The sequence below is a fragment of the Ranitomeya variabilis genome, chromosome 8 (genome assembly GCF_051348905.1).
Source record: "Ranitomeya variabilis isolate aRanVar5 chromosome 8, aRanVar5.hap1, whole genome shotgun sequence".
Taxonomy (NCBI): Eukaryota; Metazoa; Chordata; class Amphibia; order Anura; family Dendrobatidae; genus Ranitomeya; species Ranitomeya variabilis.
In genome coordinates, this window is record NC_135239.1 from 36,084,872 (window position 1) to 36,111,770 (window position 26,899).

The 26,899-nt window shown below is 40.6% G+C and overlaps 1 protein-coding gene across 3 annotated transcripts in view; it reads left to right on the plus strand.

Annotated features, from left to right (window-relative positions):
• GLIS1 (GLIS family zinc finger 1) overlaps positions 1-26,899 on the plus strand; it is a 130,994-nt gene that overhangs the window by 45,756 nt on the left and 58,339 nt on the right. For 2 of the 3 annotated variants that reach the window (XM_077278653.1, XM_077278651.1), the window contains exons 2-3: positions 22,078-22,255; positions 25,067-26,006. In XM_077278653.1, the coding sequence (XP_077134768.1) occupies positions 22,134-22,255; positions 25,067-26,006 (1,062 nt within the window). In that variant the 5' untranslated portion in view covers positions 22,078-22,133. Of the gene's footprint in view, positions 1-10,316; positions 10,766-22,077; positions 22,256-25,066; positions 26,007-26,899 lie in introns of those variants that run through there. The other variant, XM_077278652.1, reaches the window with a different exon arrangement.

Consider the following 26,899-nt stretch of genomic DNA (forward strand, 5'->3'; position numbering starts at 1 on the left):
ACAGCCTCTATAATACTTAAGTGAAGGGATTCTCCACTTTTGATCGATTCCTTTTTGATAAAGACTCTCCAGCTACTAAGCTGATCATATGCAGAGGGCTGGTCTTGAGATCTCTAGAAATCAGCTATCATTGGTGTTGGACCCCAGAAGCATGTGTCCAGTTCTCTGGTAGCTCCACCAATGGTGTAATGATGGCGATGATAATGTGTGCAAACTGTAAAGCGCTGCGGAATATGTTAGCGCAATATAAAAATAAAGATTATAATAGAATTGATCAGGTGTATATAATAGAATTTCTTGTAGACGTTGACATTTTGTGAATCCTACCCATTAGTCTAGTCGGCAAAAAGCCCTTCAAGCCATGTTATCAAAGAGAAATCTTAATATAACCAGATAACTCTGGTTATTATAAACTTAACAGTCATGGACACCACTGGGGACATTTTTTTACTTAAATGGATGTATTTTGGAGTAACAATAATTTTTGCCATCAGCTTTCACTAAAAATGTTGCCCTTTTTAACTTTTTCAGGCTTTTTGTTTACCTGTACGTTGCTTGCTGCAGAAAGAGTTAGCTGGGACTTTTTTAGTGAGCTCCTTCTGATAGTAGAGTTTGTTAATGCTTCATTTGTCTTTTTCTTTTTCTGGGCTCCTCTTCACTTTGATGTAGTCTGTGGTCATAAATTATCTGAAAGGAGCTCAATAAAAGTTAGATAAAAGAGTTATTATTATTATTTATTTATATAGCACCATTGATTCCATGGTGCTGTACATGAGAAGGGGTTACATACAAGTTACAGATATCACTTACAGTAAACAAACTAACAATGACAGACTGATACAGAGGGGCGAGGACCCTGCCCTTGTGGGCTTACATTCTACAGGATTATGGGGAAGGAGACAATAGGTTGAGGGTTGCTGCAGCTCCGGCGTTGGTTAGGCGGTAGCTTCAGTAGTGGTGAGGAGGCAGCGGGGTCAGTGCAGGCTGTAGGCTTTCCTGAAGAGATGGGTTTTCAGGTTCCGTCTGAAGGATCCGAATGTGGTTGATAGTCGGACGTGTTGGGGCAAAGAATTCCAGAGGATGGGGGATATTTGTGAGAAGTCTTGGAGGCGATTGGATGAGGAGCGAATAAGTGTGGAGGAGAGAAGGAGGTCTTGGGAGGACCGGAGATTATATGAGGGAAGATATCGGGAGATTAGTTCAGAGATATATGGAGGAGACAGGTTATGGATGGCCTTGTAGGTCAGTATTAGTAATTTGAACTGGATACGCTGAGGGAATGGGAGCCAGTGAAGAGATCTGCAGAGGGGGCAAGCGGAGGAGTAGCGAGGAGAGAGATGAATTAGTCGGGCAGCAGAGTTAAGGATGGACTGGAGAGCTGAAAGGGTGTTAGCAGGGAGGCCGCAGAAAAGGATGTTGCAGTAGTCAAGGTGGGAGATGATGAGGGCATGCACAAGCATTTTAGTAGATTGACGGTTGAGGAAAGGACGGATTCTGGAGATGTTTTTGAGCTGGAGGCGACAGGAGGTGGAAAGAGCTTGGATGTGCGGTTTGAAGGACAGGGCAGAGTCGAAGGTTACTCCGAAGCAGCGGACTTCCAGTACGGGGGAAAGCATGATGTCATTGATTGCGATAGATAGGTCAGGTAAAGAAGATCTATGGGATGGAGGAAAGATGATGAGTTCAGATTTGTCCACATTGAGTTTGAGGAAGTGAGAGGAGAAGAAGGAGGATATGGCTGATAGTCACTCTGGGATTCTGGGCAGCAGAGCGGTGACGTCTGGGCCAGAGAGGTAGATCTGAGTGTCGTCAGCATAGAGGTGGTACTGGAATCCATGGGACTTTATGAGTTGTCCCAAGCCAAGTGTATAGATTGAGAAGAGTAGGGGTCCTAGAACAGAGCCTTGGGGGACTCCAACAGAGAGAGGATGGGATGAGGAGATAGTGTGGGAGTGGGAGACGCCGAATGTGCGGTTGTAAAGGTACAAGGAGATCCAAACAAACTCCCATCAGAATGAGCTCATTTACGGATCCTCAGTTAACTCATTCTGCAGCGCAACATTTTGAATTAGAATTAAACCAATTGCAAAAATATTTTTTATCCTGATATACTTGTTAGCAAGTAAAAAAAAAAAAAAAATCAGTTTATATCCCTTTTTAATATATATGCTGATAATACATTTGGATATACTATCCCATACATTTAGTTATTTATAAAGTATACTATTTTAAATTGATTTTTGCCCATTTATTTGTCTTATATCAGTTGATGTGATCCCATAAAATTAATCAATCCTCCCAAAAATTCTAAGAATCTCTATTATATGTAGATTGCTAAACATTCTCACATTGGTGCTCTACTAATTATATTTCTAGTCCGAGATGTATGGCCATGTAATTAACAAATTTAATGCTGCACGTTTTAGAGCAGTGCTGACAGATCGAGCACAGGGCTGAAGCGTTAAAGGTACGTCATTCATTCGGGACACAGAAAATGCTACCAAGTATGAAGAGCTGAATGCTATAAGGAAATTCTGAGCTCATCTGGCAGATTCTAGAACGGTACTTTAGAAGTTTTCTCTGTTAAGGTGAAGAAAACATCTTAATTAGAGAACTTCGGTTCTGATTCTTACTGAAAGTTCCCTTGATATATGACTTGCAATTAGTGCGTAGACAGTTTTCTGTATTTCGATTGCTGATTTATGACATGTAGATCATGGGAAAATAAATATATAAAGCACAAAAATCTGAATAAAACAACAGCAAATGTTTTTAATGTTCCTTTCTAAGAAAAATAGATAGTTGTGGAGAAACCGAGTTAGTGACTGCCATCTAGGCACCAAATATCAAGAAGGTCCAAAGGATGAATGTTTGGACTCCATTTGACTTTGTTTTTGGATATGTTCATCTTTTACCTAACTCAATAGCCTTCTTGTCTCTCCACTCAGCACTCCATTAAAGGCTTCCATCTGAATACACGAAAGACGGTGTTCAGAATTTCCTCTTAACGAGACCATTCAATGCCAGAAAGGAGGCAAACTGCATTTGGACTCCATTTAATCTTCTTTCCATGTGTCCATGTTTCAGGCTACAATCCCCCGATGAGTTTTTGGTGAGTTTTTTTAAACTATGTATTTCCGAAAAAATGCAAGTAACCTATTTTACTTAATGGGTTCAGAAATGCTGCAACATAAAAAACTCACCAAAAGCTGATCGTGGGAACGTAGCCTGAAAAGATGGACACATAGAAAGGAGATGAAATGGAGTCCAAATGGAGTTTGCCTCCTTTCTGGCATTGAATGGTCTTGTTAAGAGGAACTTCAGAACACTGCTTATTGGCTATTCAGACGGAAGTCTTTAATGGTGTGCTGAGTGGAGAGACAAGAAACATGTAAGCTTCTTCTTGATGATGATGTTTTGGGTTTTTTCAATGCTCTTATTCTGAAGTAATACATTTTGATGAAACTAGATACCGAATGTTTTCAATTCAAGACATAATTTGCCAAACCCTCCATACCTTCCAATAGCTCTGACGTTGCTCCAACATAAGGATGTTTTTATAGAGCAACAATGCCGAAGATTCAGCCTAAGTAGAAAAAAAGGTAAGTACCAAGAGCAGTTCATGCTCAAAAAACATAGACCCGTGTCCTTTTATTATTCTATGTTTTCTTTTTTCTTTTGATTTTTCAATTTTTTTATTTTTAACTATGTCGCCAATAAAATAATGTTTTAATATACTTACCTTTTTACTGCGGATGCTGGATCTTTATCATTGTTGCTATATCTTCACCCAGAAGTTGGTCTGGAGCCTCCATGCACCACATCTCCCATCTAAGGCATTTTTTCTACAGTTGGTGAGCCAATATACCTTTTTTAATTTTTTTGTACAATGTTTTTATAGAGCCCAAATGAAGACCTCAAGCCAAGATAGAAATGCGTTGCTCTTGCATCAATAAAAGTCCATGCACTAATTCACATTGCTCGTCTGGTGAATTGAGGTTCCTATGCCATTGTGTCACGAGTGTGTCACGTCATCCTGGGAGATCTAGGGTTAGAAGATCACTACGTACTGTGAATCGCAGATCTTCCATATAACCTGTGTGTGTGTTTGTGTCCCATAATAAATGGATTTGGTTTCCTTTGGTTACCAACATTTTCTATGCTGGTCAGAAACTTGCAGCTCCATTTCAGCTACTTCTGATCTGGTCATTACCTCTCCCTATAAAACCTGGTCAGACTTTCTCTGCTTTGCCAGTGAAAAATTGCTTCCTTGCTCCTTGGAGGATATGTGCTGAATTGGAGATTGTTGTTGCTATTGATGATTGTTGCATGCTGTATTTGGGTGCATGCTTTCCTTAGTGTCCTAGTCCCATCGGGTTGATTCATTCCTATCTTTCCTATATACCTCTCTACCTTTGGTGAGAGTTTGTATGTTTGTTGCTTTGTTATCCCTGTTTTGTCTTTGTGTCTTGTCTACCTAACATTTCTGTCCCATGCCTCATGGAGTGAGGGAAGAGACAGATCAGAGTTTAACAGGAGCATAGTAAGGTTGGAGACTCAGGCCTCTCTACCTTCAAGAGTACCCCCGGGACAGGGATAGTTAGGGTCCCAGTTCCAGAGACAGACAGTTTGAGGCCCAACTTCCTTACTGAAGACCATCACTGTGTGACACATTGTTTCCTCTGTGAGCCTATACAATTCCTCCTAGAACTGATCCTCCTATTTTTACCTTCCATTAAGAAATACCAGGGTACCTTTTTATCTATTTTAACTACACTGGAACCATGCTGTGTATGCCTCAAAATTTGATGCTACCATAAGTCCCATTATTGAAGTACAGTCTTTTTGGTTCCTTCCAATACAGAACCCATTTCTTGAGCCGCTCCCTTCAGGATGAAATTCACTAATTGGATTTTCTGAATTCTTTTCACAGTTCAACCAACTTGTGTAGCTTTAGTATTGCTACTACTGACTACTGACATGTATAAAGCATATGGCAGGGTCATATATTATTCTTTTTTTTGCATTCAATAGATCTTGATCTATATGGTGCCAACAAGACCACAATAACGAAAAAATTAATTCCCTTACATCCCAGGTTGTGGTGAGTTGTAGCTGTCATATTTGCCAACGGCTGCCATTCAATTAATTTGTCGCCAACCCCTGTCTGTGAAGATGTCTTACACAGTCTGGTTTATTTGGATTCTCACGTTCCAGAAGTGCTCCGTCATGTTTCCATATTACGGGGGAACTGTGGCACTGTCAGACACCATGCTGCCAATATCACTTCATGCAATAGTACAAAGTCCTCTGGCGGACCACAAATAGAAATCACTACCTTCGTAAGCCATGAAAAACTCAAAACATGGGATCACACTTGGCAGCGCCGTATATATTAAAGAAACAACCTCTAATTTATGGCTCCCTGCACTGGACCTATAGAGCTAGTAAATCAGAATAACTGCGTATGTGGAGGTTTTATGAGGCAATACGTTAGTTTTCTGTACAGTAAAATTAAGAGTGCTCCTGTTTTATATTCATGCACTTAGGTCATTTCTTCTCTTTGGCTTCTTGTACACAAGGCTGATGATTGAGCTTTAGCTGGTGAACAGGTAAACTGGCACGATAGGAGAGATTATTATTATTTTTTCATTGGAGGTGCAAGTCAAAGTAATTTTGATAGACCTCACAGGAGCTAAGTGAAAAGTTCCTTTAACGTTGTATTATCTTTTTCATGGTTGTATCAGTAGAAGTGTCGTAAAACAAAAAAAAATCCACGGCACTCAAGAACCGATCAAATGTAAACAAAATATATTGTTGCGCTTTAAACATGGTTTGTGATTTGATGGGTTAAGAAGTCTATACTTGCCAACAGTGCTGATTTTTCCAGAATGACCCTTAAACGGAACCTGTCACCATCATATCGGCCAGACCTGGTGACAGGTTGCCTTTAAAGGGGTTATCCAGGACTAAACTATTTTTTTTAATATGTACCAAAAAACGAACAGGCAGGTAGTTACTAACTAGTTAGCAACTACCTGCCTGTTATTCTGGCGCCAGCTCAGAGTGGTTACTGACCGCTCCTGCCACTGATGCAGCTGCTCCATGTCAACAGAGCAACTCTTTGTCACGAATTTACAGCGACAGAGAGAAGCCAGAAGCCCGCAGCGTCTGCTTTCTCCTGCACTGATTAGAAGCACTTCACCTTCATACCTGTTTCTTTTAGCAGTGCAGGGGTTAATCTGCTCAGTTGAGAGCTCCTCTAAGCTTTCCTGCATTAAGGCTCTCAGCTGTCCACTGTTAGCCGCTCCCATCTCCTATATAATCTGGGCCCTGGCAAGCACTCATTACCAGAGTTAGCTCAGTCTTGAACAACATATAGCCCCTATAAAAAAAATTGCACCTTTAGTGTTCTAATTGCTGCCTCTGTTCTGCAGAAAAGGTGCACCTTGGTGTGTCCAATAGGCTCAGTGCACCGTTCCCCCCACTGGTTTTAGTGCTTGCTCCAGGCAAGACAGAATGGTCAATCACTAGTGAGGAAGGTGGGGAAATGTAAAACCAGTGTATGAAACGCTGAACTGAGCCTTTTGGCAATGCCCATACAATGCTTATGCATCAGTTTCTGCAAAGCACTTGCATTTGCCATATGGGGAAAGTGCAGCCCTGCTACACAGAGTGGGGTCACATTTTTAGCAATGTCAGTCACTCTTGTGTCTTTTACCACCCAACCATTTACCTGGTGTAAATTTCACTGTTCTCCTAAATCTGGCATAGTTTATTTAATGTTCCTGTGACACTCAGTTCCTGAGATATGACCTTCACCACCCTGAATATAAATGAACACTTTTTATCCACCTGGGTGTGGTCACCAAGATGATGCCTACATAGAAAATTAACACCTACACCAATAAGATTTACAGTACTTAAAGGGAAGAGGAGACATATTCTCAGGAACGGAGAGGCAAGGGAACGTAAGAAAATTAACATCTGATTCAGAAGAACACTGGCATTTACAGCTTCTAAAATGTCTTTTTTAATGGCAAGTGACAAGTTCTTTTTAATTTAAAATTGTACATATTTTGTTTTCAAGGAGTTGGAACATAACATTGGCTTGCAGGTTGTTGAGTGCTTCACTTTCTTTGCTGTTATACTTTTATGGTGCTATGCCCCTATGTACATCCTTCTGAATCTATACGCTCTTTGCTCTGGGAATAGCAGACAATGACAATGAGAACGCTCCTTCCATACGTTCACGTCACTCTCGTTGGCATGTGAGTGGAAAATGGGACAAACTGCTCACAACTTTTTAATTTATTCCACTGGAAAGAAAACACATACAGAAAATTCGGTTTTGACAGTGAAACCTTGACACACCCAAATCTAAGAGAGAAGAACTCAAACTAATGGAAGAAGTGAGGCAGCGTGTGACCTGTTGAAAGCCAAAGATGGCACTCTCTAAAGGGGCATTTAGTGGGTCAATCAAGACAATCAGGGGCATTTATTAAGCTAAGTGGGCCATTTTTGCACCACCAAACCTATCGTACATGCCATGCACCAGATTAATTAGGTGTTTCAGACACTTTTTGTACATCACTAGACAGTTTTATACGGTCTACAAAAGGGGACAAAAATAATACTTTTATACTTGGAAAGTTGAATACAGAGCAGATACTTAACCTCCCCGAGTACAGCATCGGCTGTCCACAATTCTACAGTGTTTGTTTGGTCTGCAGCGCACATCACTGCTGCAGACAATCAATGAACTCAGTGGCTCGTTCCACTTACAACAGCAGAGCTGCTGAGTTTAGTGATTGGCTGCAGCCAAAACATGAAGGCCAGAGTAGCTGAGGAGAGCCAACATTGGACCTGTTGAGGGTGAGCACCTACCCTGTTTGTTATTTTACAGTATAGGGAGTCATTCAGATGTCCATGAAATACAGTCCTTGTATGAACTGTGATGCACGGACAGGACGCAGGTCTCCTGATGTAGATTCAGCAGTCCCATATATGCCTTTGAGGCTGTCAAGTTCCGTTCAGGTTACCCACAGCTAATCTATGCATTGTGGCCTGTACTTGGCCCATATTTCAAAGACATCTGAATTTTTGGCTTAAAGGGTTTGTCCAAGTTTGGAATAAAAAACTTGCACTGCACACTGTCAGGATTCTCCGGTGCTGGCAGCATGAGTGCATAGTCATATGACCGCAAATATGCGATTTGGATAAATGTGGTCCCATACTGTATCCTCACCCATCCCTTGTAGATTGTGAGCCCTCGCGGGCAGGGTCCTCTCTCCTCCTGTTTCAGTTGTGACTTGTATTGTTCAAGATTATTGTACCTGTTTTTATTATGTATAACCCTCCTCACATGTAAAGCTCCATGGAATAAATGGCGCTATAATAATAAATAATAATAATAATGCCGACTCGATTTGCTCAGCTTCGCTCAATTCATTTGTATTGTAAGTCTAGATGGAATGTGGCCAGAAGAATACATACCATATACTTGCGGTCACGTGGCTGCCCAGTCTTACCGCCAGCATCAGAGAATCCTGACAGCATGCGATGCACGCGTTATGAAGATTCAGCAGGAGAGCTGTAAGTACAGGGCCCGCCTACTGAACTTGCAACTCATTAGCATACAATTTCAACTATGGATTTCTCTAAAACAGCAAAACGGATTTCTACAAGAAATGTAGGATTTTACTCAGCTTCAAAGCGTCTTTACATACATGTTCTTTTTAGGGGATAAAACCCTGATGACAGGTTCTCTTTTTAAAAAAAAAGTGTCCCCTTGCAGGAGCCAAAACTATCATCTGTTATCTGTTTTCAAAATTTGTAAGCAATGGTATGTGCACAGGATGTCTTTTTCAGGAACATACCTCCTGGACCCTACTAAAATTGTGCTCCATAAACATTAAAAATAATGGACATAAGCACAGCAATCTAAAAACGATGTACATGTTCCATCTTTTGTAACTTCTTTGGGCATCAAAAGTTGTGAAAACTGACCTGACCATTCTTCGGGCAGAGGCCGACGCAATCTTATATATTTATGACTAACTATTGAACCTATTCTACACATGGGTGGCTGGCGAACAATTTTATTGGAACATTTTTGTCTCTCTCCTCATGCTCTCTCTATCCCTCCTTACCGTCTCTCTTTCTCCCTTTCTCTTCTCACTCTCTCTTTCACTTTCCTCACCCTCTTTTTCTCTCTCCACACCCTCTCTCTATCTCTTCTAACCCTCTATCTCGCTCTTGCTCTTCTCCCTCTCTTCTTCCTCACCCACTCTCTTCCTCCTCTCTCCTCACTCTCTCCATCTCTCTCTACTAACCCTCTCTCCTCACCCCCTGTCTCTCCTCACCCTCTCTCTCCAAACCCTCTCTCTCCTCACCCTCTCTCTCTCCAAATCCTCTCTCTCCTCGCCCCTATCTCTCTCCTCACCCTCTCTCTCCTCGCCACCTCTCTCCTCGCCACCTCTGTCTCCTCACTCTCTCTAATTCTCTCTCCTCACCCCTCTCTCTCTCTCCAAACCCTCTCTCTCCTCACCGAATCTCTCTCTCTCGTTATCATCTGTCTCTCTCCTAACTCTCTTTCTTCACCCCCTCTCTCCTCACGTGCTGTCTCCTCACCCGCTCTCTCCTCACCCTCTCTCTTCACCCTCTCTCTCTACTAACTCTCTCTCCTCATCCCCTCTCTCTCTCCTCTCCCTCTCTTTCTCTCTCCTTACCCTCTCTCTCCTCACTGCCAGTGAAGCTGCTCCAACCAACGTCCTGGAGATAATGATGCCGTTGTGTGCATGAACCAGAGGCTTTGGTCAGAAAGACACATCTCCGGTTATATTATAGATGTTTTAAATAAGGTGTCGGCAGCAAAGCTGCCACAAAAATTACAAAAAGACACTTCAGTAAAAAACTGAGTTTTCTGTTTAAAAAAAGATGCAGGGACGCCGGCGTCTATGTCCTAGGTGTTCCGTTTGCCTACAGCATCACCACAGGGGAAATTAGGGATTACCCAGAGCCCATGTAAATCAGTGGGTTGTCTATGTGATGCAGGACAGGACGAAGGCGGCCATATACGTTAGATAGAAGTAGGATCATTTTGCTGGTACTCTAATACGCTGCCAATTAACCATAATCTCGGCCAACGTCTCTGCGGATGAAATTACAATATGTCTTATTACCTTGAAACCTTTAATATAAGTTATTAGAGTAGAACTTATATTAACACTTACAGAGGGCATCAGTGATTATCTACTTGGAGTATTACCATCTGTATGTGTTTGATTATCGAAGGTATAAAGCAACCACAAAGGAAAAGCAAGTGATTCTCTTTCCTTGTGCGTCTGATATTGTCGGAGCCGATTATAAACTTCATTGGTGTTGCGGTTTTGGCAACTGTGGAAGCGGCTTTCAGCTGTTTGACATGTCTTGTAGCCGTGTTATATTCTAGAAACATAGTTGTGGAATGATCGGCCTGGCACATCTGCTTTCTATTTCATGCTCATTCTGACGTGAAAACCTCTTATTGCCTCTGTGCTCTAGGTAGAAAGCGAGTGTGGAATCATTACAGAGGATTTTTCTCTGAATTGGAAAAAAAAAAGAAAAGAAACAAACTTCTGATTGTGACCAGTTCCAGGTAGTGACGCATGGTAATAATATGAAGCCAGGGGGGTCGGATACTTTTGCATATCATATCTTTATGTTGTGGAGGAGGTAACTGGCGTTGGATGTGATCTTCATTCCTGCAAGTCTAAAGGGAAAGGTACGGTCGTAACCGTTTAATAACTATACAATGCATATATTCAGGTTTTTTTTAATTGGGGACAATAAGTGCCCGATTAGCCAATGTTCTGCATAATAGGATGGTCATAGAAATCTGTACATGATGTTGAAAAATAGAAATTATTTATTTTAAAGAAATGCTTTTAGAAATCGTGCGGCTCGCTTTCCTAATCGTTTTTATCTGCTTTGACTTCTGCTAATAATCTGAAAAAAAAAAAAAAAATCCAGATTGTTATTTTGCGGCAGAAATATCTTCCAAATTATCGGAATCTTCTTATGACACTGATGCCATAAACATGATTTAAAATTAATAAACATCGTATATAGTTTCACTCAGACGTCCATTTTTCACATCTTTCAGGGATGCCACACATCCCCTTATAGTCTATGGGGCTATTCAGATAAGTTCTGGTCAATTAGACATTAAAACAGGTATTGACAAAAAATGTAAATGCATCTGTTATGTAAAATATTGAAATCTAAACCAATTGCACCGTCGTTACTTAAAAAAAAAAAAGAATAGGACAAGAAAAGCTTGTTAGTTTCTTATCGTTAAAATGATAACATGCAATGGGTCATTGTATTTGGGTGGCATGTACATGTCTAATATTGAACTACTACAAGAAAAAAAGGATATAAATTGTCCCAATGCAAAACAGATCAAATGCAGACGGGAGACAAACCAATGCAAGTCAATGGTGTCATTCACATGAAATCACGCAAGGTGACTGTTGTGGGCTTCTATGGCAAAAAAACACATCCTAACTGACTTTTCTGACCCTTTATGTTTTTTTTTGCAAAAGTAAAACCTTGTGGCCAAGCAACAACTTTATCACGACTTACTCGAAATTGCAAATTGCCATGTAGCCGGCAACTAATTTTAGCGCTAAGGCAGAAACATAAGTTCTTTGCGGGAAATCGCTGTTGTGATGTCATCATCACAGTACCATGATGATGTAATGGCAGAGCCCATACAGTGGCACACTGAATCCATACCTGTGTGATATCTCCGACTCCTTGTTACGATGATCATTCTCCATAGAGTCAATGCTAATGTGGTTTGATACGTTTACCCTACAGCATCTGATGAAGCTTGCCAAAATTTATTTTTTGTCTTGTTTCCATTAAAGTCCTACAGTAAAAACATGACTTTTATGAGTTCAGTAGTACAACTATAAACAACTTGAAGATTGCACAATATCACCATACAAAAATATATACAGTACATATGTATATGTTAGAGATGAGTGAAACTTCAAATTCACCGACAAATTTTCCCTGAACGTTTGATTTGCGGGGAATAAATTTGCCACAAATCTCAATACTGCAAAGCCTGTAATTACCCTTAAAATAGGTGTATAAACACAAGGTGCAAGCTGGGTGCACTGCTTGTGGTCGAGAAGAATTCCTTGTGCTAGAGGAGCTAGCAAGCTGTAAGGCTGGGTTCACATTGTGCTAGTGGCGTCCGTTAGACGGACTACGTTACACCGCAGCATAACGCGGTGTAACGTAGTTCGTTAACGCCGCCATTACTTCCTATGTTGGACGCATCGCTAGCGCACGCCCATAATGGGCGTGCGCTAGCCATGTGCCGTCATTGAGTGACGGACCTTGGACCGCGGGCTGCAGAGTTTCCGGGTCCGTCACTGCTAGCGCAGATAGAGCTAGCAGATGCTCTATCTGCGCTAGCGATGTGACAAGTCGGCACTTGTGTTAACAGCAGCCCGTTAACGTATGTGCTGAACGGGCTGCTGTTAACGCAGTGTGAACCTAGCCTAACTCATTGGGCCCTATCCTATATGCTTCACTGAAATGACTGTAAGCTGCCAAGTAAAAGTTTGACTGTTTTAGCGTATTCAGTGTCCCCTGGAATGTTTGCTGCAAAGGTTCTAGAAGATGAAAGCCTGGAGCCAGTGGAGGCCTATGGGCCACAAGTAAGTGTGATGCACCCAACACATAGCAGCACGATGGACTAAGACACAATTTTCCTGTAGGGTTGCAGAGCATGCAGAAGCAGCAGCTCACCCACAACTACCTCACTCAAGCACCTTACATGCGTACAGGTCTAATATTAAATTACTACAGCAAAGAAGTGTGCAAAAAAATTAAAAATAAATAAAATGTATAACAACACGCACACTTTGCGAGGTAGACAGTTGGATTACAATTTCTGGATTCTGGAGATTTGGGATTTGTATTTTAAAAAAAATGTATTCCGTGCCTGTGACACACAAGCCTAGGTTTCAAGATTCGTCCTTACTAAAAACATAAGGACAGAGTATTAAACTTCCCTCCTGGTTTATAATTGCAGTGTGTGAAAATAGAAAAAATGCTTTTATTCAGGAGCTGTGCAGTTACTGCGGTAAATCACAGATCAATTAATCTGCAGTCACACTGACTCTGCAGCTACAGAACTTCCCTATCTCACTTGAATCTTTGGATTATTATTCACACACTGACTACTATTCCCATTTTTAATGTGCTTCACTATTGCAGTAGAACAACGTAATCCAATTTTTCCCTTATTTTTGTCCCTATGTAGAATGAGCTGTGTGCTCTGACCCCTATTCCTATGGTATAAAAGCATAAAATGGCGCTGTCTGGCCGGCCCTTATCTTTTATACTGTTATACTGGCTGTGATAGTCCCCCCAGTTGAGTGCGCTAGACTATGTGATAAGCTGTATTTAGCTATAAGGCATCTGTGACATTTCAGCTTTGCGTGAACTGGCACTGGGCTTTTTTTTTGGGTTGATTCGCCTGAAATGAATAGACTTTTTTAATTTCAAAGTGACCTGCGAATATCAAAACATTTGACTCTAAGTTAGTTCTCCTTGGATTGGTTTTATCATCTCTAGTACATATATTGTACATTTTTATTGTATATTTATATATGAATACATATATATATTAGCTGCCTGAGGAATGAGGAAAAGTTAGGTATACAGCTGTAGCACATAGTAATACAATGTTTTTGCAATCAAAAAGTTGGCAGACTGTTAGTATTAAAGCCTGGTAGGGAAGCCGCATATTTTAATTAAAATGTAATAAATAGAGGACATCTCATAAAGCAGTTTCTTTTGTACATATTGATTTAATAAATATATTTTATATTAGTTGGTAAGCAAAATGTAACTTCAGGCAAAAACTAAAAATGTAGGCTTCATGTTTTATCCTCAATATATTATCTGGTCTGTCTGTAAGGAGGGTGCGTATGGCACATTGGTGAACTTGGGCTGACCGTTGCTAGTCTGCCAGAGAAGTCAGATATCATTTGTGATGTGCCTATGTTATGGTCGATGTGCAGGGACAGTCATGCTATTACCATGTTTCACGTGCCAGTCACAGTCCCTTTAAAAGTATGGATTACTGTCTGATTATAGAGGCCAAGAGGTCTCTATAGTCAGTGATTATGGGTGACACTGTATGTTTCTGTTGCAGGAAAAATCCAACTTTTTGTATTACGCTGTGTTTCGGCACATTTGGCACAACTGCAAAGAGCATATGTGATCCTGCCAACTTTATGGCAACTGTGTTCTAGGGCTAACTGGCATTTGCAGGAAGTCAGAATGCAAACCTAACCAGAAAGAGAGAGCGAGACTGAGCCCCTGCCCTCCGAGTGTCTGAGCAGTGGCATAGCAAGGGTTACCAATGCCAAGAGCAAGGCAAATATTGTGCCCCGTAACCCACTAATGCCCTGAGTGCCTCCTTAAAACAAATAAAAGTCGCAAGTGCCCCCATGATAAAAATATTAATACCCCTGTATGCCCCTCTTAAAAAGTAATAATGCCCCCTTTGCAGCACAGGTGATGCAATACAGTGAAGTCACTGCCCAACCTGCTTCTGGACGCTGATACTTTGATCAGCCTCCATCCTGTAATCCACAGACTGCTGAAGGGCGACTGAGAGGTCAGTGAGATCAAAGTCAAGCTTGCAAGAAGACCTGAGACACCCGGAAAGTAGTTCTGGACATATGTAATGACGCTAGCGATAACACCCCTACTTCTTTTTTTATTTTCTTTTGCCTCTGTCTCTCCCCACCATGCCATGCCGCTGTTACATCCTTAAGTCTGTGTTCCCAAGTGTTATCCAATTGTGTTGCAATCGGTTACCAGTGATAGCTAAATTGTGTACCAAATACTATAACCATCAAGCGGTGTACCCCAGACTGCAACTGTCAAGTTACAGTAAGTGCGCATTCTGTGTAAACACTAAGATTTGTTACCCATTCTGACTATTTTGTTGAAATAAGTCTTCTTACAGTGCCACGCTTGTGTGGGGCACTGTGCTAGGCCGAAAGACTTTAAACCTAATTTTTTTACATGTTTTTCTGATACCAAGAGAAAAACATCAGGAATTATGTCCTTACCCATCCAGGCCTTCGAATATTCAAAGTGAATGTGCCATTGTATCCTGTGACACAGACAGGCAAACACTGAATGTTTCTATTTCCTTCATTCATTGTTTTTCCCAATTTATTTAACTTAAAAATACGGATTTAAAATATCTACCAAAATACCCAAGTGTGAATAAGGCCTAAGGTCATGTTTAGATGTGGCTGATTTGTTATAGATTTTCAGTCTGGAATCAGAAAAATTTTAAGGGAACCTGTCAGTAGGATCAACCCTCCTAAGTTGTCTATATGGGCACACAGGTCATAGAACGTTGAATAAAATGATACATTGATATCTGCAATCCGGTGTCTTATTCCAGAAAAATCCACAATTTTATTATATGTAAATGAGCTGTTAAGATTTATGGGTCGGACATAGATCTCTCTGAGAATCTGCCTCCAAAACCTACACTGACGAGCAGAAGGGTAACAATGTTTTGAACTTTTGATTTTCAGGCTCCATATCTCACCATCCACTGCTGCTTGGAATGTGAGACCACCAAAACTTTATAGATAATCATCTTGGCTATCTCATAAGTAAATTTGACTTGCAACTATTTAGCATATGATTAGTTATGCAGATTCGTGTCATGTCACTACATTGTTACTGTTTTGCTCCTGGTGATGGAAAAATCTTTTTCTTCCTATATACTACAAATTACAACCTGTTCTCACGTTCCCTAATAGCTCAGTGTGTTATTAGGTTGATTTCCAAGCTAACTGTCACTGGTTCAAATAGAGGAGCAGCCATGAAGATGATTTCCCAAGAAAAGAGAAACCGCATCATCCAGCTCATCGATAGCGGTTTCTAGGCCAATAAAATTGCCAACTTGTGTCATGTGAGTGCCATGACAATTAGAAGAATACGAAATGAAGTGTGTCCATCTATTCAAAAGCCAAAAGGTGAATGTCCTGGCAAAATTTTGGAGTCAACAAGTCACCTCATCATAAGGCCTATGAGATCTGGCGTGATAAACATGGCAGTGGAGGTGGCTCGTATGGTTCGTAATAGTGAAATCACAGACGTCCATGCAAGCACCGTGCGACGCATGTTACACAAGTCTGGAATGGTGGCCCGAAAAAAAGGTGCAGAATCCTCAACTTCAATATCATCGTAAGAAGCGCTGTCTCACGTTTGCAAAAAAGTACGAAAATTGGACAGTAGAAGATTGGAAACGGGTGATTTGGAGCGATGAGATGTAATTCAATAGACTAGGCTCTGATGGGTGCAAATGGGTCTCGAAGAAACAAGGGAAAAAGGGGTTTATGGATCAAAAAATTTAAGGAACTGTCAAGTTAGATGGAGGAAGCCTGATGATATGGTGTTGATTCACAGCCAAAGACGTTGGATACTTGACCAGGTTCGATGGCAGTCTCAATGCTGAGCTATATGTGAGTATCCTACAAGATGAGTTACTTCGTACACTCAAGTACTATAGGTATGAAAAGGGCAATATAGTGTTCCAACAGGACAATGACCCGAAGCATACGTCGAGATTGGCGAAGAAAAGACAATGAAGCAGAAGTGCTGGAATGGCTCCCACAGTCCCCAGACCTCAACCCAATTGAACACTTGAGGGTAGAGTTGAATAAAAGCTGTATACATACCCAAGTGAGTGGACCAGTATGCACCAACTTTGAGAACGTGTAGAAGAGACCTAGGATCAGATTTCAGTCGGTGTTAAAAGCCAAATTTTGTAGATTTACAAAATACTAACAAAATAATAAAAATGTAAATTTAGTTTTTGGGAGCAAAACAGTAACAATGCAGTGACATGACAATAATATGCATAATTAATCATATGCAAAATAGTTGAAAGTGAAATTTCTGTATGGGATAGCCAAGATGATTATCTATAAAGTGATGGTAGTCTCACTTTGGAAGCAGAAGTGGATAATGAGATATAGAGCCTGAAAGTCAAAAGTTCAAAACATTGTTACACTTTTGAGCATAAGTGTATTTTAAATGAAGGGGGATGTTACCAGTGTGAGCCATGTAATAACTGACAGTCTACTCTCCTAATCTACATTTCTTCCATGACCCCTATTATTTAAAATAAACAATATGGAGAAATTCTCAGTGGGATCTATATCAAGCCCACAGAGCCTAAAGGCTCATTTATATATTAAAAAAACAACTTTGATGTCTCTGGAATAAGACACTGGATCGCAGATATCAAGGTATCATGTTATTCAGCTTACTATGACATGCATGCCGGTCTAGACGGCTTAAGAGGGTTGATCCTACTGACAGATATCCTTTAAAGTACAAGACATAAAAATAAGATTTTTATAGCCCTACCCATCTGAACAAGAAAAAATAAATTACACAAATTTCAATGCAGCATAATTTCTTTATCTCTCTTTGGATTTGCGACAAAACCTAATAATTCTTTTTTGTTTGTCATGTTTGTACTTCAACTTAGGAGATTAGTTATTAAATATTGATCAATGATAGTTTGAAGCCCAGCACATGGTGGGTTAAAATCCAAGAATCTTTATTGTAAATCCATCAAATTATAGACAGTACACAAGAGTTTTTATGACGCGTTTCTAGTCGATACAACTCTTGAAGGAGTTGTCCACTAGTAGTACAACCCCTTCTTAAACCAGATGTTCGGCCCCAATAAAATAATAAAAGCTATACTCACCTCCCGTGCCGACTCCATTCCAGCAGTGTCGGCACTCGCAGTACCAGGGCTGTGATGCGGTGGAATGACATGTGATGCCCAGCGCCCAGTCAGCCCTGGCGTCACTGTCTCCGCCTTTGGACAAACTGAACATGAAGATGAAGTTCGGGATGAGCTGCAGCCCTGACTTCCTCTTCCTGCTCAGTTTGTCTGAAGGTGGAGACATTGACGCCAGCGCTGATTGTTCGCCAACGTCATAACTTGCAACACCGCATCACAGCACCGAGGAGAGCGAGCGCCGACAATGTGGGAACGGCGTCGGCAAGGGAGGTGAGTATAGCTTTTATTATTTTATAGGGGCTGAACATTTAGCATAAGAAGGGGTTGTCCTAATAGTGGACAACCCCTTTAGTCATAGATCTATCATATGCTTTTCAGAGAGGAAAAGTTTAATTACCCTAATTGATGAAAAAAGTTACAGCCACAGTATAAATTGTAGATAATAGTAAAACCTTTGACTTAATGTATAGTTTAGATCAGTGCTATACTGAACACGCATGAAGGTTGGGGGTCATGTAACAAATTTTGCTTTGTGGCCCAAGACTGGCCACTGCCCAACATTCTTCTGGTTCTTAAATCCTCAATATTATAAATTTAGGAATGGGCTGGAACGGCGAGGGGGTGTTTTTCCATTGCTAAATATCTATTTAATGGTAATGAGACACGTAAGATTTTCCTTTTAACATTGAGCCTCTAGGATTCATCATTCTCTTACCACCACTCAATGCTAAGAATGTTTCCAGCTTTATAAGCATATAAAATTATAGGCCAAATTAATAAAATAAATTAATCGGATGATGCTAGCCTTAAACTTTGTTGAGGATGCCAAAACTTATATTGTGATACTGGACAGTCTTCCTGGCAATGAAGGATTGATACAATTCTCTTAACATGATCTAGAGAACATTAGGTGGCACACACAACCGATAAATTCACTCTGGACAGTTATGTCTTATGACAGAATCATCTCATATAGCAGTGATGTTTTTTTTATATAGTGGGATAAGTTATTCCCAAATTATCAGGGTCATCAGACATCAGTGGAATATTTAGTTTGAGATAACGGGAGTCTGTTACACAAAAAAAAAATATTAAAGACGAAGTTTCACTAGATTTTTGAAATTTAAACTGAGTATTGTCGCTACTCCACTGATTCTGGAACAGTTTATCTTTTTCTTCTGTTCCCCTCCATTCCAAAGTTATACCTTGTTCACTGCAGTGATAAAGGTGCAAACATTCCCTTCCACTGACTGAGTGTAGTGACCACAGAAATTCTCTGTGGGCGTGGCCATGTTCTGATTGGCCAGTGTCAGAGGAAAAAGGAAACGCCCCCAACAGAGAAGTTCTGTGGTTCATGCCCCCAGTCAGTTTAAAGAAAAGTTTGCACCATTATTACATAACTTCGGAATGGAGGGGCACACAAGAAGAAGAAAAACTGTTCTAGAACCAGAGAAGAATGAATTGGAGGAGGTATTCACTTAAAATAAACAAAAGAAAATTCAATGAAATGTTCTCTTTAAACTGCCCACATAGTCATATAATGGACTTAGCTCCTACAAAAATCATACCATCATATGCCCACTGTTTTCTACCCTATCTGCTGTGGCCCCTCCACTATACGGAAACAGCACTGGCTAGGGTCAAGATAGCCCTGTCAATATCCATAAAGGACTACAGAGGTATCCAAATACAGGGGATAGAATAGTGCACTGTAGCCGCTCAGCCGTGCATTGAACACCCATGTAGAGCATTTTTTAATAATGGAGGGATACATACAATTGTATTTTTATAGGGCTAAATCCCCTAAATGACTAAGTTTAGTTTAAATTGTATTTTAGGAGTGATGGACGCCCTTCAAGATTATGTTGCAGCTACAATAGATGAAGGCTATTTATTTCAAAACATTTCTGTTGTGGACCTAAGATTAGGATCAGCAGCCTAATATATAATGTCCAAATAACATGGCCATACTATGTCCTAATACTCAAGATTACTTGTCCACGAAGTCCCCACGGAAAAAAGGGAGACCATATGAACTGTTGGAAGACTTGGCAGTGCAGAAGCCTCCTAAGAAGTAGCACATTTAGAGGGCATGATCGGTCTTTCAGTCTGCCGCTCAGACACTCAAATACCCGTCCTATGTTTTGTTTCCTCTTCTGTAATTATTTTTAGCTGTGTAAAGCGGCCATGATCTGTGACAAATGGGCATGTTTTTGCATAAGAAAATACACACTCGAGTCTCCTGGAAGACATTTTATAAAAAATGGCAAGTATGTTAATAATACTGCCAGATAACTGCTTACAGTCTGAAATTGGACATGCTGGTCTTTTACCTCCTCCGACATCATCTGTAGGGGGCACCCATACACATTAGACTATTGACTGAATTCATCGATATTGGCAGGTTTGGCAGACGTTAATGTAATGTGTATGGAGGTCTTAAGACAGATACACTGAAGCCAATGAGACCAGTATGGATGGATCCAGGAGTCCCTCTTATATATAATTAGGTTTATGATGTTCATCTTTGTTCTTACAGGAGAGGTTTCAGATTATTGAAATTTATTGCAGCCATCATGGCAGATCTTCCTATATCAGTAGATTGCTCAAGTAGTGAACCGTTAGTCGGCGGGCCAGGAATCCATTGGCACTCACCACTCTATTATTCTTTGATCCATGCCCTGTCATCATATCAGTAAGATGAATAGTCTTCTCCAGCAGAGTCTTGCAAGTTAAAGTCAGTATTTAGGTGTCATGGGAATACCGCGACAGTGAGGAGCCAGAAGATAGCAGTGTCTGGTTTCACGAACTCCTGCACTGATTAGAAGCACTTCACCCTCTTATTAAACAGTGCAGGTTTTTTTACTTGCTGGCAGTGCAAGAGTTAATCTGTTCAGTTGAAGATCCTGGAGCTTTCCTACCTGGATTGTCTCAGCTGTTCAGTGTTGCACACTCCCCTGTGCTATATATGCTTGCCTCTAGCACTTAAGAATTGCCAGTGTTAGTTCTTACTTCCTGGTTCGGAGTTCGAGGTGTAGATTGTGGTTGGAGTTGGTGTTTGGAGATTTGTTCAGAAGTCTGTTGCTGGGAGTTTTGTTTGTGTGCACATCCTCATCCTCTCCTACTTGGTTTCTCCTTCCTGTAACTCCCCTGGGTTCCACTCTGTTGTCTGTTGAGTGTATTTTGTATGATTGTTATTTTCATTTATCTCTGTCCATCTTCCCTTGTTTGTCTGCTTAGTGTTATCGTATACATTCAGCTTCTGACCTCCCAGGGAGGGGGAGGGGACAGATCAGGACTTCAACCCAGCATCTGCAACTTCAGGAGTAATCCAGGAGACAGGGATAGACTAGGGCACCCCAAGTTCTAGGGACCTGGTTAGCGCCCACAGTCCCAAGGCATTGCGTGACATTATGTATCTACTGCCAGATCCAAAATAAAAACTGATGACACTCATATAAGTCTCATATGAGACTGTGGAGCTTTCTTTAGCACTTTTGGAGCACAATTATCATGTAACACATGCAATATGTAAAGTACCATATTCTCAACATGTAGAGAGGAGTATTTGGTATCCATACTTGGGATGCTTTAGTATTAAAAGCAAAAATCCTTTTACCCCATTAGAGCATACCTGTCATTTCCAATAAAAATACATTTTCTTTTATCTGGCGTAAATGCTGCTGTTCTTCTGAGTCTGGAATTGTTTTACTTTTGACTTGCACTTCTCTGTTCCTGATATATGGATCTGTATTTCCTGAATGAAAATTTTGTCTTTTTGGCCAATGGGCATGGTCATTAAGAAGACATCCACAGGGAAGAGTTGATGACCATACCCACTCAGCTGAAAAAAAAAAAAGACTTAAATAGAGGGTGAGGGGACCATATCTCAGGAAAGGAAAGAACAAAACAAAAACAGGGCCAGATTCAGGAGAACAGCAGAATATGTATGGCAAGTGATAAGTTATTTATAAGCCACATATTGTGACATATCAGGAAAAGTAAAACAAATGAGTCCTGTAGCTAACATTTTCTTTCCATTTTCCATAAAAACAGAAAAGAGACACACATATAAACAAAGCCTTATTGTATTTGGTTGAATAGCAACAATATATTCTATTTTTTTTAACCGTGATTTACGATTACAATGTTGGCTTGATTGACCATAAAGCAAAGATTTTGGGCTCAACAGTATCCTTATTGTGTTGCAGTGAATGGAGGATTTGCTCAGTACAATCTGAAGAAGAGCTTGCTAGGAATCGAAGGGATGACCAGCACGGTCTTTGAAGACAGAGACACTTTCCTTGGCCATGTGAGGAATCCATCATCTTCTGATGAGCTCATGGGTTATTACGACACTGCGACTGATCCGGAGTACACAAATGCCAGGTAATGAATGTATGTGCTCTAACGAGAGGTCTGTAATAATAAGATAATGTCAAACAAATGACCACGTAGTCAGTTACACTATACAGTATGTGCTCTTGGCGTTGAGGTATCATTCAGGTTAGATGTCATACCTTCTTATCTAAGAATAAAAAAAACGAGAGTAGCGTAATTATGTCGTCTCATCTTCTGTCAGTGAGGGCAATTATAAGACAATAGTAATTAGGAGGGAGAGTATAAAGCACAGGTTAAGGGTCAGGTCGGATACTTGTTACCATATTGTACTTCCCATAATGAAGGGATGAGAGATGCTCATACATCAGAAATCCGACCCTTCTCTCCATCTCATCCCTAATGTTTTTCCCAGGACGAAGAGACACATTACACAGGAGCAGGTTCATTGTCCTTGTCACATGGTCCTCTCGTAATCTCACCAATCAGGTTGCACATCAAAGACTTAATCTACACAATGTAGCTCACCATGGATCCATCTAAACTGTAGCATTGAATGGTGCGATATTGACGAGAGACATAGTGTGGTAGATAGACATACTCCTGGTGGGGTGATCCAGGTAAGGCGATGTTTGCTGCTTTTATATATAAGTTTTACACTGGACAGCTATCAATTGAAAGCTATAGTTAAATATTTATATGTAAACATTCACTAAACAGATATATTGTATGAGGAGAGTTATGGGAGGAAAGTTATTAAACTTTGAAACTCACTTTATTAAGTAATTAGTTTTCATTTCTATAAAAAAAAATTGTATGCAAGTGTCTTCCAAACTCCCTGGTTTTCCCCAGTCTATTTGCTTGCATTGATATTAGAACTGGAGTACAGATGATGGCAGTGAAATTATCAGTTCAGCACCTGTGTCTCGCTAACTCTGGGGATAAACTTCTGCATTAGATTGTTCTTATCAACATGACACTCATCGGAGGAGGAGGAGACCGTGCTGATCCTCTCACTGCCAACATCTGTACTCCACATGAGGACTTTCTGATATCAATACAGCTAAAGGCAGGTAAATAGACAAAGGAAAAGCTGGGGTTTGGTAGCCACTAACATGCAATTATTTTTACATGAATGAACATAAATTCCCTAATAAAGTGATTTGCAAAATGTTATGACTTTCCATACTGGACAAAATTATAAAAAAAAAAATTAATTAATTAAAAAAAATAAAAGTTTAGATACTCATTCCGAAGTTTGATGGGTAGAGGCAAAGACTATTATAAGAGTCAATGATGGACATATGGATAAATTATACATCATGAAATTATGGAAAATTTCTGAAATGTTGCAGCTTTGATCAGTGGTACTACATTTAGATGAACTTTTTTTATCAAGAAAGTTTTGAATAACAATATGATCCTTTATTTTTGGAAGAACACATTCAAGATTTTCTATCACACGGATGCATTTTAATGACTGTAGTATGGCAGTATATTAATGACTGTAGTAGGCAGTATATTAATGACTGTAGTATGGCAGTACATTAATGACTGTAGTATGCCATTTTAATGACTGTAGTATGGCAGTATATTAATGACTATAGTATGGCAGCATTTAATGACTGTAGTATGGCAGTACATTAATGACTGTAGTATGGCATTTTAATGACTGTAGTTTGGCTACAATTTAATCACTGTGGTAGGCAGTATTTTAATGACTGTAGTAGGCAGTATATTAATTACTGTAGTTTGGCTACATTTTAATGACTGTAGTAGGCTGTATATTAATGACTGTAGTATGGCAGTATTTTAATTACTGTAGTATGGCAGTATATTAATGAGTGTAGTATGGCATTTTAATGACTGTAGTTTGGCTACATTTTAATGACTGTGGTAGGCAGTATATTAATGACTGTAGTATGGCAGCATTTTAATGACTGTAGTATGGATGCATTTTAATGACTGTAGTAGGCAGTACATTAATGACTGTAGTTTGGCAGCATTTTAATGACTGTAGTATGGCTGCATTTTAATGACTGTGGTAAGCAGTATATTAATGACTGTAGCAGGCAGTATATTAATGACTGTAGTAGGCAGTATATTAATGACTGTAGTATGGCATTTTAATGACTGTAGTTTGGCTGCATTTTAATGACCGTAGTTTGGCTACATTTTAATGACTGTGGTAGGCAGTATATTAATGACTGTGGTAGGCAGTATTTTAATGACTGTAGTGCGGCTACATTTTAATGACTGTGGTAGGCAGTATATTAATGACTGTAGTAGGCAGTATATTAATGACTGTAGTTTGGCAGTATTTTAATGACTGTAGTTTGGCTACATTTTAATGACTATAGTAGGCAGTATATTAATGACTGTAGTAGGCAGTACATTAATGACTGTAGTTTGGCAGCATTTTAATGACTGTAGTATGGCTGCATTTTAATGACTGTGGTAGTCAGTATATTAATGACTGTAGTTGGCAGTATATTAATGACTGAAGTATGGCAGCATTTTAATGACTGTAGATTGGCTACATTTTCTGGCCCTATATACATGAGGCTGTTAGTTCAGGTCATGAGACCCATAGTCAGAATATGACTACATTATGGTTGCCTGAAGACCAAAGAAGGACTTATCAAAATCGGCCCATTTGCCCAGACATTTTGCATGGGTCTTGGCTCTATACCGTAAATAACCATATTGAAAATTGGGTGTCCTGTTGCATCAAAGATAAATAATAGTTTTCTTTAAGGTAAGAAATGTCGGCTATGTAAGATGCAGTCAGAAAATTGAGGCTTTGAGAGACCAGTTTAGTTATACTTAGGTTTAGTGTCTTTGTTCCTTTTTTCCCTGCAGGTCTTCCCGTTATTGCACCTCTATATCTTTTTGCCTGAATGGGGCGCGCTCTGCCAGTCGAATCAAACAAGAAGGTTCCTGCGACTTCTCCCATCTATCGGCAGGATCGCGGCACTCGGGCATCTCAGAGTTAAGAGCATCTCTGCTTCCCGACACAGCGGTGACACACAATGGATTGAAACAGTGTCTGTCATCATACTTTTTAGACTCCACACACAGCACTTTCCCAAGCTCATTGACAGCCAGTAGCAATTCTACCTCTGCCCAGCACCAGTCTGGTGGAAGACGAGGATGTTCCACCGATAGCGTTGAAATAGTGGGAATTATTCACTCCTCTCACACGTCATTGCCACCTTGCATGAATGGGATTTGCGTTTCACCTCCTCGTACACAATTTAATTCCGGGGGTGTTCCTAATTGTAGCCCACCAAAGGCATCCCAACCTGAGGGTGTTTGTACATTGCCTTCTTCTGCTCAGTGCCTGCTTCCTAGTGCCGGAGGGTATGAAATGAAATCTCCCGAGCAAGTGAATGTGCCCTGTTCAGAGGGCAGTGCCAATCTATTTCTAAACACAATTCCTAATGACTGTAGTAAGCTCAACTTTCTGAAGCAAGAACCAGAAGACAACTATCCGCAAGGACTTCTTTCTCCCCTTCATCTTACGCTTGCCATGCCGCCAAAGGCAAATTCAATGGATGAACGGGACGATCTTGCCACAGAGAGGAGACAGCTGTGCCGCTGGATAGATTGTAGCGCCTTTTATGATCAGCAGGAGGAATTAGTGAGACACATTGAGAAGACGCACATTGACCAGCGCACGGGGGAGGATTTCACCTGTTTCTGGGCTGGTTGTACAAGACGTTTCAAACCTTTCAATGCCCGGTATAAACTGCTCATCCACATGAGGGTGCACTCTGGGGAAAAGCCAAATAAGTGTATGGTGAGTTCTTATCTTCTTACAATCACTCTTAGAGTTACCATAAATGTATTATTATTTATTATTTATTTTTAAAGTCCCATTTATTCCATGGCGCTTTACATGTGAGGAGGGGTATACATAAAATGAATCTCTGCCTTTTAGCACTATGCTATGTGTAGATACAGAGGTCGGGACTTGTCATTCTGGCACAGGACTCCACATTTCCATCATAGATATTGCACTATATGAGGATAATTCACACAGCGATGTCACAGTACAGAGATAAGGCTACTTTCACACTAGCGTCGTACGACGCACGTCGCAATGCGACGTTGCGACGTACCAACGCATACTGTGAAAGCGCCGCACAACGAGGGCAGCGGATGCAGTTTTTCAACGCATCCGCTGCCCCATTGTGAGCTCCGGGGAGGAGGGGGCGGAGGTCCGGCCACGCATGCGCGGTCGGAAATGCTGGACACAATGCACCAAAAAACTTTACATGCAACGTTTTTTTGTCCCGACGGTCCGACGCAACATGACGCAACCGTCGCACGACGGTTGTGACGTGTTGCAATGCGTCGCAATGCGTCGCTAATGTTAGTCTATGGAGAAAAAACGCATCCTGCAAGCAATTTTGCATGATGCGTTATTTTCCAAAATGAAGCATTGCAACGTGCGTCGTACGACGCTAGTGTGAAAGAGGCCTAATAATCAAAGTGATGTCACAGTGCAAAGATGATAAACACAGTGATAGTAGAAAATAGCGTGTGCACTACTGGTCAAATGGTGCTAAGGTAGGTTCCCACACCTTAATCCAAATAAAGAAAAAACCTAGCACTCAACTGATGCTTATGTGCAAATTTTATTGTAGTACCCAAAAACGTTTCGGTCCCTCAAGCGGACCTTCATCAGTT